Source organism: Colobus angolensis, unplaced genomic scaffold, assembly GCF_000951035.1.
Source record: "Colobus angolensis palliatus isolate OR3802 unplaced genomic scaffold, Cang.pa_1.0 Scaffold53, whole genome shotgun sequence".
Lineage (NCBI taxonomy): Eukaryota > Metazoa > Chordata > Mammalia > Primates > Cercopithecidae > Colobus > Colobus angolensis.
Window position 1 is genome coordinate 4,688,665 of NW_012118821.1, and position 18,538 is coordinate 4,707,202.

Below are 18,538 nucleotides of genomic sequence, written 5' to 3' on the forward strand. Positions count from 1 at the left end.
TTGGGTTGACGTTCCTTCTTTACATGTTTATGTTTTCCATTAGGTTCTAAAGTCATCCTGAGCTAGGACTGGGACTCGTGCATTTTTAGATTTCCCATGTTTGCCCATAGTAGATGCTCGGTAAATTTTTGCTATAATTAAATTAGGAGCTATCTGAAAAAGAAAGAAATAAGAGATATTTGAAACAAAGTTTTAAACTGTAAGAAACCATGTAGATGTGAGTAGTTAATATGAAGAATACTGATTTTTCCATTTTATTCACTTTTTGCTTAATTTAAAAAATGCTGTTAGAACCCTTTAGAAGGCAAGAAGTGTTAGAACTTTTGGAAAGACATTTTGGTTTTATTGAGCCTATTTTAAAGAACAATTGTTTCTTAGACAATGTACAACAGTATTCTACTGTTTTTCTCCGTGAAATGTGAGAAAGAGAATATACTTGTCTGTGTCTTTAGGCAGAGATATCTCTGTGGGTCTGTGGAAATAGCTACATGTAGATAGTGTGATTTGTTCACAATTTAGGTGCCTGAAACACTGATTGTTTTGTTATGTATTTTTTTGCAAGTTCCTAACGTCAATGGGTTTTTTCTTTTATTTATAAACTTTAAGGCCTATTATTCCTAAGATTCTATGAGAATGTGTTTCATAAGAGAGAAATGGAGATTTTGGCCAGGTGTGATGGTTCATGCATATAATCCCAGCCCTTTGGGAGGCAGAGGCAGGCAGATTGTTTGAGCCCAGGAGTTCAAGACCACCTTGAGCAACATAGTGAAACTTTGTCTTTACAAAAAAATGCACAAATTAGCTTGGCATGGTGGTGTGTGCCTGTAGTCCCAGCTACTCGGAAGGCTGAGATGGGAGAATTGCCCGAGCCCGGGAGGTAGAGGCTGCAGTGAACTATGGTTTCACCACTGCAGTGCAGCCTTGGCCACAGAGCAAGACCCTGTCTTAAAAAAAAAAAAAAAAAGAAAAGAAAAGAAAAAGGAAATGGAGATTTTTCTCCAGTCTGTCTTTACATACCATGAGAGATTCTTATTTTCCGTCTTTTTGTTTGGGGAGAAAAGAGTAGCAGCAGTCTTACCAGAGTGTATTTCACTTCTATAAGTCAAAAACAGTTTAGCTCCTAGTGAACTATGAGGAAATTTAAAAATTGAGGTTGGTGGACTTGAACTTTTCGAAGGCTGCTTTGTCCCTTATCTAATTCATTCCTTCCCCTTGGGAGCCAATCCTTGAGATGCCTCAGAGCTTAGCTGCAGGTTCCCACTGTTCACAGTGGTGATGTTTAGGCCGCAGTGGACTCCCGTTTACTCCCATTGCCACAGACTGTCTTGCATCCCACCAGATCCTCCAGCCCCTGGTGCCCTTGTAGTCTCAGGGAGCTTGGGGACTTTGACCGCTCCCGGAGCTTTTGCAAAGAAATTTAGTGCTCCTCTTTTTCACCAGTTATAGGGTTCCTTCAGTCATTAAAACAGGTTTCTCTTCCCCTTAACCCATAGGTGCCCTGGGCTTTTTGTTTCTGTGTCTGCAAACCAGTGTCAACCAGATTTTTCCAGGTGTCCTTCTACACCTCCCCCCACGTGGCCACACCTGTTCCCTGCCAGGTCTAGCAGAGACAGTATTGGTGGGCATTGGCCCATCACTTGGAACTTGAGGCTCATGCTTGGGATTTCCCTTAATTTTTGTTTTTGTTTTGTAAATTTGGAAGGTCTTAATTTTTGTGTAACCTTTATGTTTTTGTCCTGAGAATTTCAATGTAACATGATATGAAAAATTCAGGTCTGTGTTGCTAATACAAAATTTTAATTTTTCTTTACAGGTCAACTTTGTAGTGTGCCAACTCTTTGCCTTGCTAGCAGCCATTTGGTTTCGAACTTATCTACATTCAAGCAAAACTAGCTCTTTTATAAGACATGTAGTTGCTACCCTTTTGGGCCTTTATCTTGCACTTTTTTGCTTTGGATGGTAAGTAACTATTTTGATCCTTTTAAAATGAAGACTATTTGGATATATTTGAGAATTGAGTGTGTGGAAAGATACAGTATGTAGGGTGTTGTTCTTACATTTACTTAAAAAGTTTTTTTTCCAGGCCAACTTTTAAATTTTTATTTTTAAAACAAAAAATAACGAATGGGAAATGGACTCTCTCTCTCTTTAGTTTAGTCTTAGAGGAAAATTTACTATTTATAATTTATGAAAAGACAGATGAAAAGTATATAAAGGCATTTTATCCTGTCATGAGTAGTTCTTTACACCTATTTTGCAAATCTTTTATACTGACAGAAAAGCCATTTAAAATGTGTTTTTCTTTGTTTGCCTGTTTTTTCTCTGGGCAAGTAGCTTTTAAGAGCCTGATAAAGCCTATTGATAGAACTTTATTGCTATTTTTTAGATTCTGCCATTAGCAAAAAGAGGCTTTTTGTTTGTTCATTTGTCTGTTCTTCATGGGGAAGAATTATTTATGATGGAAAGCTTTTATTTCTGACTTTTCAGATGGATGTTGGTATTTTCTTTCATTAGGTCTCTTTCTCAGTCCTCAGGGCTACCCTGAGAGTCTTAAATACAGAAATACTATGCTTCCTGTTTGTTACAGGAAGTAACAAACAAATGTTAGCTGTGCGTGCAGAAGAAATCAGAAGGGCACACTGTCTTGGCAAAACAGCAGAAACTCTCAGTGGCAGTCTCTTTGTGGTCTCTTCCTGAGCTTGCTTTCTTATGTGAGCCCTTGTGCTGCGTGCTCATCTGCTGTAGTGCTCGCCATTCACAGTGAAGGACTTCCAGTCTTGCTCTTCTGCAGATTGTTGTTTGATATCAGAATTCCCTGAGAGGATGAAAATGCACTCACTAGGTCTGTGCCTTAGTAGTTTCTGTTGTGGGTTGTAGAATCTGGGACTTTAATGACGCTTTTGTGTTTGTTCTAGGATGTTGTTTTTTGATGGTTATGAGGATTGGAATACACTGATATTTCTTAATCTAATTTTTGCTTCTGGCAATTACAAGTATTTCCTAGACACTCATGAAAAATTAATTAGGGATAATTTATTCAGTCTCTACCATATTACCTCTGATAGGCACTGCCCTGGTAGACAGTGTTTAGTATTGAGATTTAAATATGACCTCTTAAATAAGACCCAAGTCTGGTCTTTTTTGCTTCGTTGATATCACATTTATATCATCACAGTTTTTTAAGGTTTCTCAGGTGATACTATTTAAACTTTTCATAAATCGTGCCATGGAGTAGTGTATATTTTTCAAACTTTTGATTATGGAGCTTTTCAAACATAAAGGTACAAAGAACAATATAGTGAGCCCTCATATGCCCATCACTCAGCTTCAACAGTTACTAAAATTCTACCATTCTCGTTTTATCCTTTCCAACTTATTTTTGTAGAGTATTTTAAAGCATATCCCAGTCTATGCATTTCATCCACAAATAACCTTGATATTCAGTATATATTTGGGTAGCATATTTCCATAATGCATTGGGAAAGGCTTATAGTTCATATTGGCCAACTCTAGGGGACACCATTAACTCTGTGGTCTATGAAGACAGAGTAGAAAATAAAAATATAAATAGTATCTCCTACAGTTGTGTAACATGGAGGTACTGCCAAAGATGAGGAGGCATCTCTTAAAAATCTTTTACTGAGGAAGTGTTCTCTTGCTGTGAAGCCTTCTTGGATGCCTTGTAACACAATGTCACAAGTAACCTGACACTGTTAATGTCAGGTAGTCTGAAGTACTTCAAATTATATGTGATAACCAGGATTTCTTCTTTTTTCAATTTTTTAAGACAGGGTCTCACTTTGTTGCCCATGCTGGAGTGCAGTGACGTGATCACAGCTCACTGCAGCCTCAATCTCCTGGGCTCAGGTGATCGATCCTCCCACCTCAGCCTCCCGGGCAGCTGGGATTATAGGCGCGTGCCACCACACCCGGCTAATTTTTTGTAGAGGTGGAGTTTCGCCGTGTTGTCCAAACTGGTCTTGAACTCCCAGACTCAAGCAGTCTGCCCACCTTGACTTCCCAAAGTGTTGGGATTATAGATGTGAGCCACTGTGCCCAGCCAGGATTTTTATTTTTATTTTTCAAACAAGTTCTCTATTTTTTTCTTAAAGGAGAAAGCTTTCTGTATTCTTTCTTTGGAAAGAGGGATTATTTATGCCTCTGTACCATGTGTAAGATCACTCTTTGTTAATTGGAATTAACTAATAGGGATATATTCTTTTGATTTGCATTTCAGTATTTTCTTTTGTAGGCTCAAAAACAATTGTATCTGCTATTGATTTTGACAACTTCTCTTTTGGAAAACATGTTAGTACTCTGTAAATATACAGGCATGCCTCAGAGATACTGCAGATTTGATTCCAGACCACCACAATATAATGAATATCATAATAAAGCAAGTCACATAAACTTTTTTTGGTTTCCCAGTGCAATTAAAAGTTATATTTACCCTATATTCTAGTCTATTAAGTATGCAATATAATTATGTCTAAAAAATGTATATACCTTAATTGAAAATTTTTTTGTTGGTAAATAATACTAAGGATCATCTGGGCCTTCAGTGGGTTGTAATCTCTTTGTTGGTAGAAGATCTTGTTTGATGTTGATGGCTGCTCGCTTATCAGAGTGTTATCTGCTGAAGGTTTGGGTTGCTGTGGCAAATTCTAAAAATAAGGCAACAATGAACTTTACCATAGTGATCGACTCTTCTTTTCACAAAAGATTTCTCTGTAGCATGTGATGCTGTTTGATAGCCTTTTACCCACAGTAGAACTTTCAAAATCGGAGTCAAACCCTACTGCTGCTTTGTCAGCTAAGTTTATGTAGTATTCTAAATTCTGAATTAAAAGTAGAGTCCAACATGGCTGATTAGAGACTTACAGTGTGCCTCAGCCACTTGGAAATAGCATGATAGTACATAAAGATCAACTCTCTGAGCTTTAATTCAAGAAGGAACACAGGAATTCACCAGAATTGTGAAGGACACCTCAGATCCTGAAGGGAATGCTGGCAAACAACCCCTGTGATAGCATCCAGTTGATAAAAGTGAGTGAAGGCCCAGTATGTGAGAGAGGCAGGGAGCCCTTCTCTATTGCTCACCTTTCCACTGGGGATCTGAGCAACCCACTCTGAGGGAGAGCACTTTGTTTCTCCTAAGCCCTGGAGCCAACTTGGGGAGAGGGTTTGAGATCCTGTGAGAAACAGACATCGTGAAAAGCTGCAGACTTTCTCCCAGACCTGAGATGGAAAACAGGACACCATTTTTAATCCAGGCACGTATGAAGCCAGCCATTCCTTGGTGACTCAGCAGCATGGCCGTGCAGGCATTTCAGTCTTGGTCCAGAGATTAGAGCACCTGCTCTGGAGTGGGGTAGGGGCCTCCACAGCTAGAACTGTGGAAAGTGCCTCAGCTGTAGGACTAGAATTGTGCTTTCCTCCATTGCAAGACTGGGTCAGGAGGAGAGCTGCTAAGTTGCAGTTTCTCCCGGGCAGCAAGACTTGTAGCCAAGGCCAGCTTGGTGACCTGAAACTGATCCATGTGTGCCATTGTTGGGTGCCCCACTCTGCTCTACTGATACTGTGGTATGACAGGGCCCTCTCTACTCCACCTGCAGGCAGAAATCCAGACATTTGAGAGCACCTGTTTGCCTGGACCAGCAGACTGAGCCACCCCACCCCTCCTGGACATAGATCGTGGTACAGTGAGGCTCTCTCTGCTCCACACCCAGGCAAATCTACAGGGATTCAGAGCTTCTGTTTGTCTGGTTTAGCAACCTGAGCTGCCCCACTCTTCCTGGACGTAGATTGTGGTTCAAGGGGACCCTCTGTGTTCCATGCCCAGGCAGGTTTCCAAGCATCTGGAATGGCAACTCTTCTAGATTAGAAGTTTAAGCCATCTCCCATTCCTATGTAGAGAACATGGAGCCCAGATGGTTTCCAAGCTGCATGCCTAGGCACAATCCTGCGTTCTTGGTGGCTGTCCTCTGGATTCTCCCTTGGCACTAGTGTCTGTGCCTGCCACTGGGGGATCTGTAGGCCAGCCTGCTCTGTTTGGCCCTGCTCTTTGTAGCCCCTGCCCCGCTGGGGCTGAGTAGGGAGCTCAGACCACTATATACTCCACAAACCAGCTTATTGCCTGAGGCAGTAGAGAGCTTCTGCCAGTAAACAAGGATCAAGTATATACTCAGCTGTGTTGGCTGCAGCCAGCTTTCACTTATAAGCACCATCTGTGGGCTTGAAGGTTGAACTCCACAGCCCAATCTCATTAAGGAGGGAGAAAAAGGAAAAAGGAAAGAAAAAATAACATGATAGGGAAAGAAAGAAAAAGAAAAAAATCTTACCTGCATGAAAATAATTACAAAAATTCGAAGTGTCAGCATCTCTAGATGAGAAAGAACCAGTGTAAGAATTTTGGCATTATGTAGTGACACCACCAAATGATTGCACTAGATCTCCAGCAATGGACCCTAACCAAAATGGAAACTCAGCAATGACAGATAAAGAATCAAATCCATGGATTGCAAGGAAGCTTAGTGAGATCCAAGACAAAGTTGAAAGTCAACACAAAGAAACTCCTAAGGCAATCCAGGAAATGAAGGAAGAGATAAACATCTGTAAAAGAAATCAGTCAGAGCTTTTGGAATTGAAAAACTCACTCAAGGAATTTCAAAATACAGTTGAAAGCTCTATCAATAGACTGGACCAAGCAGAGAAAAGAATTTCAGAGCTTGAAGACCAGTCTTTGGAACTAACCCAATCAGACAAAAATAAAAAAGAATTTTAATAAATGAACAAAATCTTCAAGAAATATGGGATTATGTGAAGCAACCAAATGTACAAATTATTAGCATTCCTGAGAGAGAAGGAGAAAAAGTAAACAACCTGGAAAATGTATTTGAGGAAATAATTCAGGAAAACTTCCCTAATCTTGCTAGAAGTAGCCATCCATATATAAGACATCCAGAAAACATCCACAAGATAGTATATAAAATGAATAACACCAAGGCATATAGTCACCAGACTGTCCAAGGTCAGTGCTAAGGAAAAAATCTTAAAGGTAGCTTGAGAAAAAGGGCAAGCCATATAGAAAGGGAACCCCATCAGGGCTTACCTTACAAGCCAGGACAGATTGGAGAGCTATTTTCAACATTCTTAAAGATGTTCCAACTAAGAATTTCTCAACCCACCAAACTAAACTTCTTAAGTGAAGAAGAACTAGACTCTCTTCTAGACAAGCAAGCACTAAGGGAATTTATTACTATCAGACCAGCCTTAGCTCCTTAAGGGAGTTCTAATACAGAAACAAAAGAACAATACCTGCTACCACAATAACAGCATAAATATATAGCCCACAGACCCTGTAAAGCAGCCACACGATAGAAACTGCAAAGCAACCAGCTAACAATGTCATGATAGAATGAAAACCTCACATATCAATATTAGCTTTGAATATAAATGACCTACATGCTCCACTTAAAAGGCACAGAGTGGCAGGTGGTATAAAAACAAAAGACCCATTCTTGTATGGTCTTCAAGAGACCCATCTCACACATAATGACACCCATAGGCTCAAAGTAAAGGGTTGGAGAAAGATCTACTATGCAAATGGGGGGAAAAAAACGCAGAGGTTGCTTGCTATTCTTATATATGATAAAACAGACTTTATACCAGCAACAGTAAAAAAAAAAAAAAAGTATTACATAATGAATCCTACATGCATAAAATCATAAAATTACATACAAATCTACCTGAATAAAATTACATAAAATTCTACCTCTCAAGGGTTCAACTCAAAAAGAAGACTTAACTATCCTAAGTATGTACGTGCGCAACATTGGAGCACTTAGATTGATAAGACAGGTACTTCTAGACCTATGAAAAGACTTAGTCACGCAATAATAGTGGGGAACTTTAACTCCCACTGACAGCATTAGACAGATCAATGAGGCAGAAAACTAATAAATTAATTCTGGACTTATAGTCATCACTTGACTAAGTGGACCTAATAAACATTACGGAATACTCCACCCATCAGCCACAGGATATACGTTCTTCTTACCTGCACATGGAATGTACTTCAATATCAACCACATGCTCAGGCATAAAGCAAGTCTCAATACCTTCAGAAAAACTGAAATCATACCGTCTGTGCTCTTGGACCACAGTTGAGTAAAAATGGAAATCAATACCAAGAAGATCTCTCAAAACCACATAATTGCATGGAAATTAAACAATTTGCTCCGGAATTGCTTTTGGATAAACAATGAAATCAAGGCAGAAGCATAAAAATTCTTTGAAACAAATGAAAACGGAGACATACCAAAATCTCTGGGATGCAGCAAAAGCATGTTAAGAGGAAAGTACACAGTGATAAACACCACTTCAAAAAGTTAGATCTCAAAATAATGATCTAACATCACACCTAGAGGAACTAGAAAAACGAGAACAAACTCACCCCAAAGCTGGCAGAAGAAAAGAAATCACTAAAATCAGAGCTGAACTGAATGAAATTGAGACCAAAAATCCAACCAAAGACCCAACAAAACCAAAAGTTTGTTCTTTAAAAGGGTAAACAGGACCAATAGATTGCAAGCTAGATTAACAAAGAGAGAAAATCCAAATAAGCACAATCAGAAATGACAAAGGTGACATTACAACTGACCCCACAGAAATACAAAAAGATCCTCAGAGACTATTATAAACATCTCTGTGCACACAAACTAGAAAATCTAGGGGAAATGGATAAATTCCTGGAAATACTCAGTCTTCTAAGATTGAATCAGGAAGAAATTGAAACACTGAACAGACAAATATTGAGTTCTAAAATTGAACCTGTAATGAAAATCCTACCAACCACAAAAAAGCCCTTGACCAGATAGATTCACAGCTGATTTCTATTAGATATATAAAGAAGAGCTGGCGGCCGGGCATGGTGGCTCACACTTGTAATCCTTGCACTTTGGGAGGCCAAGGTGGGTGTATTACCTGAGCTCAGGAGTTCGAGAACAGCCTGGCCAACATGGGAAAACCCCATCTCTATTAAAAATACAAAAATTAGCCAGGCGTGGTGGCACACGTCTGTAATCCCAGCTACTTGGGAGGCTGAGGCAGGAGAATTGCTTGAGCTCGGGAGACAGAGGTTGCAGTGAGCCAAGATCATGCCACTGCACTCCAGCCTGGGCAACAGAGTTAGACTCAGTCTCAAAAAAAACTGGAATCATTTCATTGAGAACAGGAATGAGAGAAGGGTGTCCACTCTCACCATTCCTGTTCGACATAGTTCTGGAAGTGCTAGCCACAGCAATTAGACAAGAGAAAGAAATAGAAGGCATCCAAATAGGAAAAGAAGAAATCAAACTCTTGGTCTTTGCTGATGATATGATTCTATACCTAGAAAACCCTAAGGACTCCTCCAGAAGGCTGTTAGAACTGATAAATGATTGTAGCAAGATTTCAGGCTATAAGATCGATGTACAGAAATCAGCAGCTTTTCTGTATACCAATAATGTTCAAGCTGAGAGCCAAATCAAGAATGTAATCTCATTTACAATAGCCACACAGACAAAAAAATTACCTAGGAATACATCTAACTAGGGAGGTGAACGATCTTTACAAGGAGAGCTTCAAAACACCACTAAAAGAAATCATAGATGACACAACAAATGGAAAAACCTCTCAGCTTATGGATTGGAAGAGTCAATGCCACTAAAATGACCATACTGCCCAAAGCAATTCATATCAAACTACCAATGTCATTTTTCACAGAATTGGAAAAAAACTAAGCTAAAATTCATATGGAACCAAAAAAAGAGCCTGAATAGCCAAAGCAATCTTAAGCAAAATGAACAAAGCTGGAGGCATCACACTACATGACTTAAAACTATACTATAAGGATACAGTAACCAAAACAGCATGATACTGGTACAAAACAGATATAAACCAATGGAACGGAATAGAGGACTGCAAAATAAAGCCACACACCTACAGCCATCTAATTGTCAACAAAATTGACAAAAATAAAGAGTGGGGAAAGGACTCCCTAGTCAATAAATGATGCTGGTATAATTGGCTAGTCATATGCAGAGGAATGAAACTGGACCCCTACCTTTCACCATGTACAAAAATTAACTGAAGGTAGATTAAAGATTTAAATGTAAGACCTCAAACTATAGGAATCCTGAAAAAAAAAAAAAAAAAAAGCAAGGAACATCATTTTATCTGGGCATTGACCTTGGGAAAGGATTTATGACTAAAGTCCTCAAAAGCAATTGCAAGAAAAACAAAAATTGACAAGTGGAACCTAATTAGAACCAAAAACCTTCTGCACAGCAAAAGAAACTATCAGCAGAGTAAACAGAGCACCTACAGAATGGGAGAAAATATTTGCTAACTATAGATTTAACAAAGGTGTAATATCCAGAATCTATAAGGAACTTAAACAGTTGAACAGGCAAAAAGCAAATAATCCCATTAAAAATGGGCAAAAGGCATGAAAAGACACTTTTCGAAAGAAGACATACAAGTGTTCAACAAACATGAAAAAATTATTCCGCATTAGTAATCATCAGAGAAATGCAAATCAAAACCACAACGAGATACCATCTCATACCAGTCAGAATAGTTATTATTAAAAAGTCAGAACACAACGGATATTGGCAAGGCTGTGGAGAAAAGGGAATGCTTCATACAGCGTTGGGAAAGTAAGTTAGTTTGGCCACTGTGGAAAGCAGTTTGCAGATTTTTTAAAGAACTTAAAACAACTACAGTTTGACCCAGCAATTCTGTTACTGGGTATATACCCCAGGGAAAACAAATTATTCTGCCAAAAAGACACATGCATTTCCCTGTTAATCACAGCACTATTCACAATAGCAAAGACATGGAATCAACCTAGATACTCATCAATGCTGGGCTGGACAAAGAAAATGTGGTACATATATACCATGGAATACCACATAGCTATAAAAAAGAATGAAATCATGCCCTTTGGGGCAACATGGATGGAGTTGGAGGCCATTATCCTATGCAAATTAACATAGGAACACAAAACCAAATATTGCATGGTCTCACTTATAAGTGGGAGCTAAACATTGGGTACTCATGGACATAGAGATGGCAACAATAGTCACTAGGGACTACTAGAGATGGGAGATAAGGTGGGGAACAGTAGTTGAAAAACTGACTGTTGGGTACTATGCTCAGTACCTGGGTGATGGGATCATTCATACCCTAAACCTCATCATTATGGAATACACCCAGGTACTGCACATGTATCCCCTGAATCTAAAATAGAAGTTGGAAAGAAAATGTTTTTGTTGTTACTCCAACAATGTTCACAGTATCTTTACCAGGAGTAGACTCCATCTGAAGAAATCACTTTCTTTGCTCATCCATAAGAAGCAATTACTCATCTGTTGAAGTTTTGTCATGAGATTGCAGTAATTGGTCACATCTTTAGGCTTCACTTCTAGTTTTCCTGCTATTTTCCACCACATCTGCAGTTACTTCCTCCACCGAAGTCTCAAACCCCTCAATGACATCCATGAGGGTTGGAATCAACCTCTTCCAAACTGTTGCTAATGTTTATGTCTTGACCTCCTCCCATGAATCACAAATGTATTTAGTGGCATCTAGAATGGTGAATCCTTTCCAGAAAGTTTTCAATTTAGTTTGCCTAGATCCATCAGAGGAATCACTATCTATGGCAGCTATAGCCCTACGAAATGCATTTCTTAAATAACGAGACTTGAAAGTCAGAATTACTCCCTGATCTGCAGGCTGCATAATGGGTATTGTGTTAGCAGGTATGGAAACAACATTAATCTCCTTGTTCACCTCTGTCAGAGCTCTTGGATGATCAGGTGCATTGTCAATATACAGGAATATTTTGAAAGAAATCTTTTTTTCAGAGCAGTGGATCTCAGCAAGGGGCTTATAATATTCAGTAAACAATGCTGCAGAGCTGCTGTGGTTCAGACTTTGTTTTTCCATTAACAGAGCACAGGCAGAATAGATTTAGTGTAATTCTTACTCGCTTCAGCATTTTGGAATGGTAAATGAACATTGGCTTCATCTTAAAGTCACCAGCTGCATTAGCCTGTCTTTTGAAGCTTTGAAATTAAGCATTGACTTCTCCTCTCTAGCTATGAAAGTTCTCTATGGCATCTTCTTCCAGTAGGAGGCTATTTGATCTACATTGAAAATCTTTTGCTTAGTGTAGTCGCCTTCATTGGTGATCTTAGTTAGATCTTCTGGGTAACTTGCTACAGCATCTAGATAACCTCAGCACTTGCTACTTCACCTTGGGTTTTTATTTCTGGAGATGGCTTCTTTCCTTAAACATCATGAGCCAGTGTCTGCTACCTTCAAAATTTTCTTCTGCAGCTTCACCTCTCTCCACCTTACTAGAATTGAAGAGAGTTAGGATCTTGATCTGGACTAGGCTTTGACTTAAGGAATGTTTGGCTGGTTTGAGCTTCTGTCCAGACAATTAAACTTTCTCTATATTAGCAGCAATGCTGTTGTGCTTTCTTATCATTTGTGTGTGTTCAGTGGAGTAGCACTCTCAGTTTCCTCCTATAACTTTTTCTTTGTATTTACAACTGGTGCAAGAAGCTTAGCTTTCAGCCTGTCTTGGCTTTTGACATACCATCGTCACTAAGCTTAATCATTTTTGGCTTTTGATTTAATGGTGAGAGACATACAACTTTTCCTTTCACTTGAACACTTAGAGGCCATTGTAGGTTAATTAATTGGCCTAATTTAAATAATTGTTGTCTCTCCGGAATGGGGAAGCCTCAGGAGAGGGAGAAAGAGGAAGACAGAGACTGCTGGTCAGTGGAGCAGTCAGAACACACCTAACATTTATCAATTAAGTTCTTATGTGGGCACAGTATGTGGTGCCCCAAACGATTACGGTAGTAACATCAAAGATCGCTGATCACAGATCACTATAACAGGTAAAATAATATTGAAAAAGTTTGAACTATTGTTGAGAATTACCAAACTGTGACAAAGAGACACGAAGTCCCAGCACGTGCTATTGGAAAAATGGTGCCAAGAGGCTGACACGATGCAGGGTTGCCACAGAGCTTCAAGTTGGAAAAAATCTCAGTATCTGCAAAGCACAGTAAGGCAAAGTGCAGTAAAACAAGTCATGCGTGTAACTTATCGTTTACCTCCTTCTCTTGGGTCTTAGTTTTTTTTTTTTTTTAAAAAAAAAAGATCATCTGCAAGTTCCTTTTAAGTGAGAATTAATTTAGACTTTAATTATTTATTTAAATGTCTTTGATAATAACACTATATGGTAATGGGATAGAGCTTAAACTCTGAAGTCAGGCAAACCTGTATTCTAGTGTGGCTGCCTTGGTCTGGTGGCTGTATGACTTTGGACATGTTATTAGCCACTCTAAGCTTCGCTTTCCTCATCTGTGAAATAGAACCAATGATTACAGTGAGATGTAAATCTGTAAAACTACAGAAAGAACATGGTGTGATAGCTAGTCATTATGAACATGGAAAGTTACTCAGAGTCATTCATCTGTTATTACCATCATCCAGAGTGATGCAGATTGGAAATTTTTTGTGTTTATCTCTTTTTTAGCGTATATCGTACAGTACTGAGGTAATCTATTCTTATCTTTCTGTCTAGACTGGGAACTCTATGAGGACATAAACTATGTCTCATTGACTCTTGTATTTCTAGTGTTCAGTACAGTGCCTTTCAGAAGGTAGACATTCGGTAAAGATTAGTGGCACAATTGAAGAGATGTTTTCAACCTTTTTTTAATTTTTTTTTTTTTTTTTTTGCTAAAAATAAACCTGATTCTTGCCTTTAGTGTGACTTGAAATTCAGAAGACTTAAAATGTGGTGTCTGAAAACAAACTAATGTTTTGTGACAAAGTATTGTTTTATTTTCCAAGTGCTTATTAGGTAGCTTAAAAGATTATGATACACAGCTCATGGGGTTCAATTCTACCCTGCTGCATTCCCTGGAGAATCAGCCAGTGGATAAATTGTCCCAAAACAACTTGAGTTTTGATGTGAGTTGGAATATACTGACTAGATATATGATCTTAGTTTCCTCAGTTCTGAGATTATGATGGTTGGATTGTAATAGACTTTTAACATATCTGTCTTTAATTTTTACTTTACTAATAATACTTAATAGTTGAGTGCTTACTATGTGCTAGATAACCCTGCCAATGCTTTTCATGTATTATCTCTTAATTCTGAAAAATCTCAAGTAGCTACTGTGTTTATTATGGTCACTTTACAAATGAGAACAAGCAGAGTAGCTCAGTACAGAAAATTACGAAGAATATCAGCAGTGCATTCACTGAGTAGAAAAGCAACTGAATGCTTGTTGCGGAGGTCAGTGAGATAGAGGTAAATGCAGATTCACCTTCTACTGCTAAACTTGGATTGTTGCAACAACGAAGGCTTACACAGCAGGAGGCTGCCCAAATGTTAAACTGTACTCCAAAGATGGCCAAACATATCACCTGAATGGCTATGTCAGGAGAGGAGGGGCCACCTTAAGGTGATATGAGACACCATAGCACTGTTTGAGAAGACTCTTAGCTTCTAAAGTTGTGATATATCCCTCATGTTTCAAGAAATTTAACATAGCAAAGGAGCACTTTTTTCCCCCAAGAGTCCTCAAAAATGTGTTTTCCGTGTTTAAGATAAGTACCTCTATTGAGTTCTACTCTCAATTTAAGAAGACCTTGAAGGTGTTCTAGCAACCCTTGTCACCTTTTCCCACGAAGTCAGAAGTCAACCGGTGAACTGCTAGTGTTGGCAACAAATAAGAAGTAGATCATTAATTTGAAATATGTGTGTTTTAATTGTTTTTTAAAAAAGCTTTCTTCTATTTCCTTTTATACTCATTTAGGTTTTTCTGCTTCATCTGATTATAATAGTTTTTTTAAAAAAGGCCAACATTTTTTCATTGCGTGTGTGGGTGTGTGTGTGTGTCAGTCAAACACATAGACTGACCTATTCTGTACAACAGGTCAAATAAGTTTCTCCTACGGGCCTGCCTTGGAGACTATTACTGATTTATAATATTTCTATGGAAAAATGTGTTCAAAATTTTGCATAACTTTTCCACGTTGGAGGTGCCTGTTTTTCCATATGGATTAAGTTTAAAAGTTATTTTGATCATAGGTTAACACCCTCAGTAGTAGTTTAAAATTAAGGTAGATTTAGAGATTCAAGAGAAAACAGAAAATACTTTAAATTGTGCCTGATGATTCGAAAATTTTATTTTAAATTGTTTGTGCCACCAAAGGGGAAAGAAATTAGAAAGAGTATGTGCGCATGCACAGACATGCAAAAATTAGGGATGGTTTTGATGGATTTTAGTCACAGACCTGCTGATCATATTTTGCCTGAATTTTGTGAAGTGAGTAAATTATCTCATTTAATGGTGGATTTCAAGAATATTGGAATATTAGAAAATATTGTGTCATGGGCTGGGTGCGGTGGTTCATGCCTGTAATCCCAGTACTTTGGTAGACCGAGCTGGGCAGATCACGAGGTCAGGAGTTCGAGACCTGCCTGGCCAACATAGTGAATCCCTGTCTCTACTAAAAATACAAAAAATTAGTTGGGTGTGGTGGTGGGCCCCTGTAATCTCAGCTACTTGGGAGGCTGAGATGGGAGAATCGCTTGAACTCAGGAGGCCGAGGTTGCAGTGAGCCAAGATCGCACCATTGCACTCCAGCCCAGGCGACAGTGTGAGACTGTCTCAAAAAAAGAAAAGAAAAGACCGTGTCATGTTAGCCAGAATGTTTGTAGATATGTTACAGCAAATTAAAATTGGTGAATTAGATTTATATAAGGAAGTTTATTTGACTTGAGCCATCATGTATTGAGAAGAAATGGATTTGAGTATACCCTTTTCTTTTGTAAATTCTAATATTTAGTACTTTTTTGTTGTTTTGTCAGTCATACTGTTAAAAAGGTAGAGGCAGAGTACAAAGTTGGTTATTGGAGAAACTAGTTTGGGAAAACAACTGATGTTCTGTCAGGATGATCCTGAAATTCATATTAATTACTTTTTAAAATAATTGTGCCTTGAGTTATGAAGAAAGCTATAATCCTGAGCCACGTAATCCCACATAGCTTCCATGCAGCCAGGAGACATGGAGTGCTGGGCACTGGGCATGGCTTTAGGCCTTGTTTTATTACCCCCAGCTCTTCTGGAGCCTATGGTATGGGACTCCCTCTTTAGAGTGTCCACAGGATTTTAGGCTTCTGAGATTTCATTCCTTATTTTTTTTCTGGGAGTATTCTGTGTTGTGCATAAGTATTTTTTAGCTTAATTCACTTCAGCTTGATGTTTGTGACTTGGCGTCCCTCTTCTAATAGTGCTCTTACTTTTTATAGGTATGCCTTACACTTTCTTGTACAAAGTGGAATTTCCTACTGTATCATGATCATCATAGGAGTGGAGAACATGCACAAGTAAGTGTTCACTTTGTTCACGTGCAAATACACATTTCACTTGAATAGAATTGCATGAGAATAGAATTTTATTCATTACATTAAAAGTAATTCTGAATTGTGATAACTTGTTAAAGAAGAATTGTCATAAATACAAAAATAAAATCATTGGTATGCATCATTCTTCTTTTTCCTTAAAGCACCGTTGACATTTTGGGATGGATGATTCACTGACGTCCAGGACTAACCTGTGCTTTCTTTGTAGGATGCTAGGTAGCATTCCTGGCTTTCACCCCCTAGATGCCAGTAGCGCCCCTTGAGCTGTGACAACCATAAATGTTTCCAGATATGTTCACATGTCTCTTGGAGGAGCGAAATTGCCTACTGTTAAAAACAGCTTAGTCTGTAGGTGATAGCTGTGGAGAGATGCAGTGAAGTGAGTAGACTGGAGAGAGACTTAGAAGGACCGGTAGGAAATAAGGTGTCAAGGATGACTTCTGTGTTTCTGGCTTAAACAGTAGGGTAGATGGCAGCACTGTCTTCTGAGGTGGGGAGCCCTGAAAATGGGGAGCATGTTGAGAGTGGCATAGAGCATTTCAAGCATTTTGCCCCTAAACAGTGCTTGGTATATAGTAAACACTCAATGGATTTTTGCTGTGTAAGTGGATGCTGACTTGAAGATATCTGTAAGACATGTAATAGGAGATAGGTAACTAAGGAGACATATAGTAGGAGCTGAGTAGCTGGGCTAGAGGTGGAAATTTGGGAATAGAGAAGGATAAAATGTACTTGATTGAAAGCCCAGGGACAGAGTCTATCAGCAGATCCTGCTGGGTGTTCTGCAATGTCTGGGCTATGATGTGTGACATATATACCATATTTCTGAATTCTGAATCACATACGTCTGCAAAAACTTTGTGTAAGGAATCAAACCTATGGCTTTTATTAGCCTTTTTCTAAGTCTCATTTTATTTTGCATTTTCCATGTTTGGCATTGTCAGTCACTACCTCTGTTGTGATGTGTACTGTCTTCTCCATTTCCATTGACATCACCTGCACTGACTTTTCTTTTTCCCTCTGTAAACTAACCATTACAAGTTTCTGATGTTTTTATTTTAATTTTTCTAAGAGGAGAAAGGGTATTTAGATAGTGTTTCAGGTGAAGCAATTTTTATAGGCTTATGACCCTATTTTTAAAAAAACTTGTACCTCTGACGGGTTCAAAGTGATGCTACAATTAATATCTGATACAGAAGATATTAATCAGGTTTAGATTAGATTACATTATAGAAAATAAGGGACTTACATACATTTTGGCTAAAGCAAAAGTAATATGCTTTTCAGCTGGAAGGTTAGTCAATTCATGTTTAGCAATGGGAAATTGTTTCTTTTTCTGAAAGGCAGTTGCAGTCTGTGAAGTAAACTTTGTGATACTTTAGACCTGCATTGTTCAGTATGACAGCTACTAGTGCACATGTGACTGTGTAAGTTTAAATTAATTAAAATTTAAAATTCAGTTCCTTAGTTACACCAGTCACATTTCAAGTGCTCACTAGCCACATATGGCTAGTGGCTACATTGGACAGTGCAGATAGAGAACATTTCTGTCATTGCAGAAAATGATGTTACTGGATAGTGCTGCTTTAGAGACATACAGTTGTATAAAATTAGTAACGTTCCTCTTTTACAGTAAGTATTCAGGGAGATAATGCTACTTGCTTATATGCTGCTGATATTTAGAATAGAATCTTGGTGTTGTAATTTGACACTATTAGTGTAGAAGATTAGGGCAGGTAAGTAAGGTTTGCCATGTGAGTAAATTGCTAGGGTTGGCAGTAAATAGTAGGTGGATAATTAATTTGAAAAGTACTGGCCGGGCGCGGTGGCTCAAGCCTGTAATCCGAGCACTTTGGGAGGCTGAGACGGGCGGATCACGAGGTCAGGAGATCGAGACCATCCGGGCTAACACAGTGAAACCCCGTCTCTACTAAAAATACAAAAAACCTAGCCGGGCGAGGTGGCGGGCGCCTGTAGTCCCAGATACTCGGGAGGCTGAGGCAGGAGAATGGCATAAACCCGGGAGGC

General features: G+C 38.8%; 1 protein-coding gene across 1 annotated transcript in view; it reads left to right on the plus strand.

Annotated features, from left to right (window-relative positions):
• The first annotated feature begins 1,816 nt into the window (after window positions 1-1,816).
• The window catches only part of MBOAT2 (membrane bound O-acyltransferase domain containing 2), a 120,285-nt gene continuing 103,563 nt past the window's right edge, over window positions 1,817-18,538 (plus strand). The window contains exons 1-2 of the mRNA XM_011960940.1: window positions 1,817-1,959; window positions 16,397-16,474. Of these exons, the coding sequence (XP_011816330.1) occupies window positions 16,443-16,474 (32 nt within the window). The 5' untranslated portion in view covers window positions 1,817-1,959; window positions 16,397-16,442. The remainder of the gene's footprint in view (window positions 1,960-16,396; window positions 16,475-18,538) is intronic.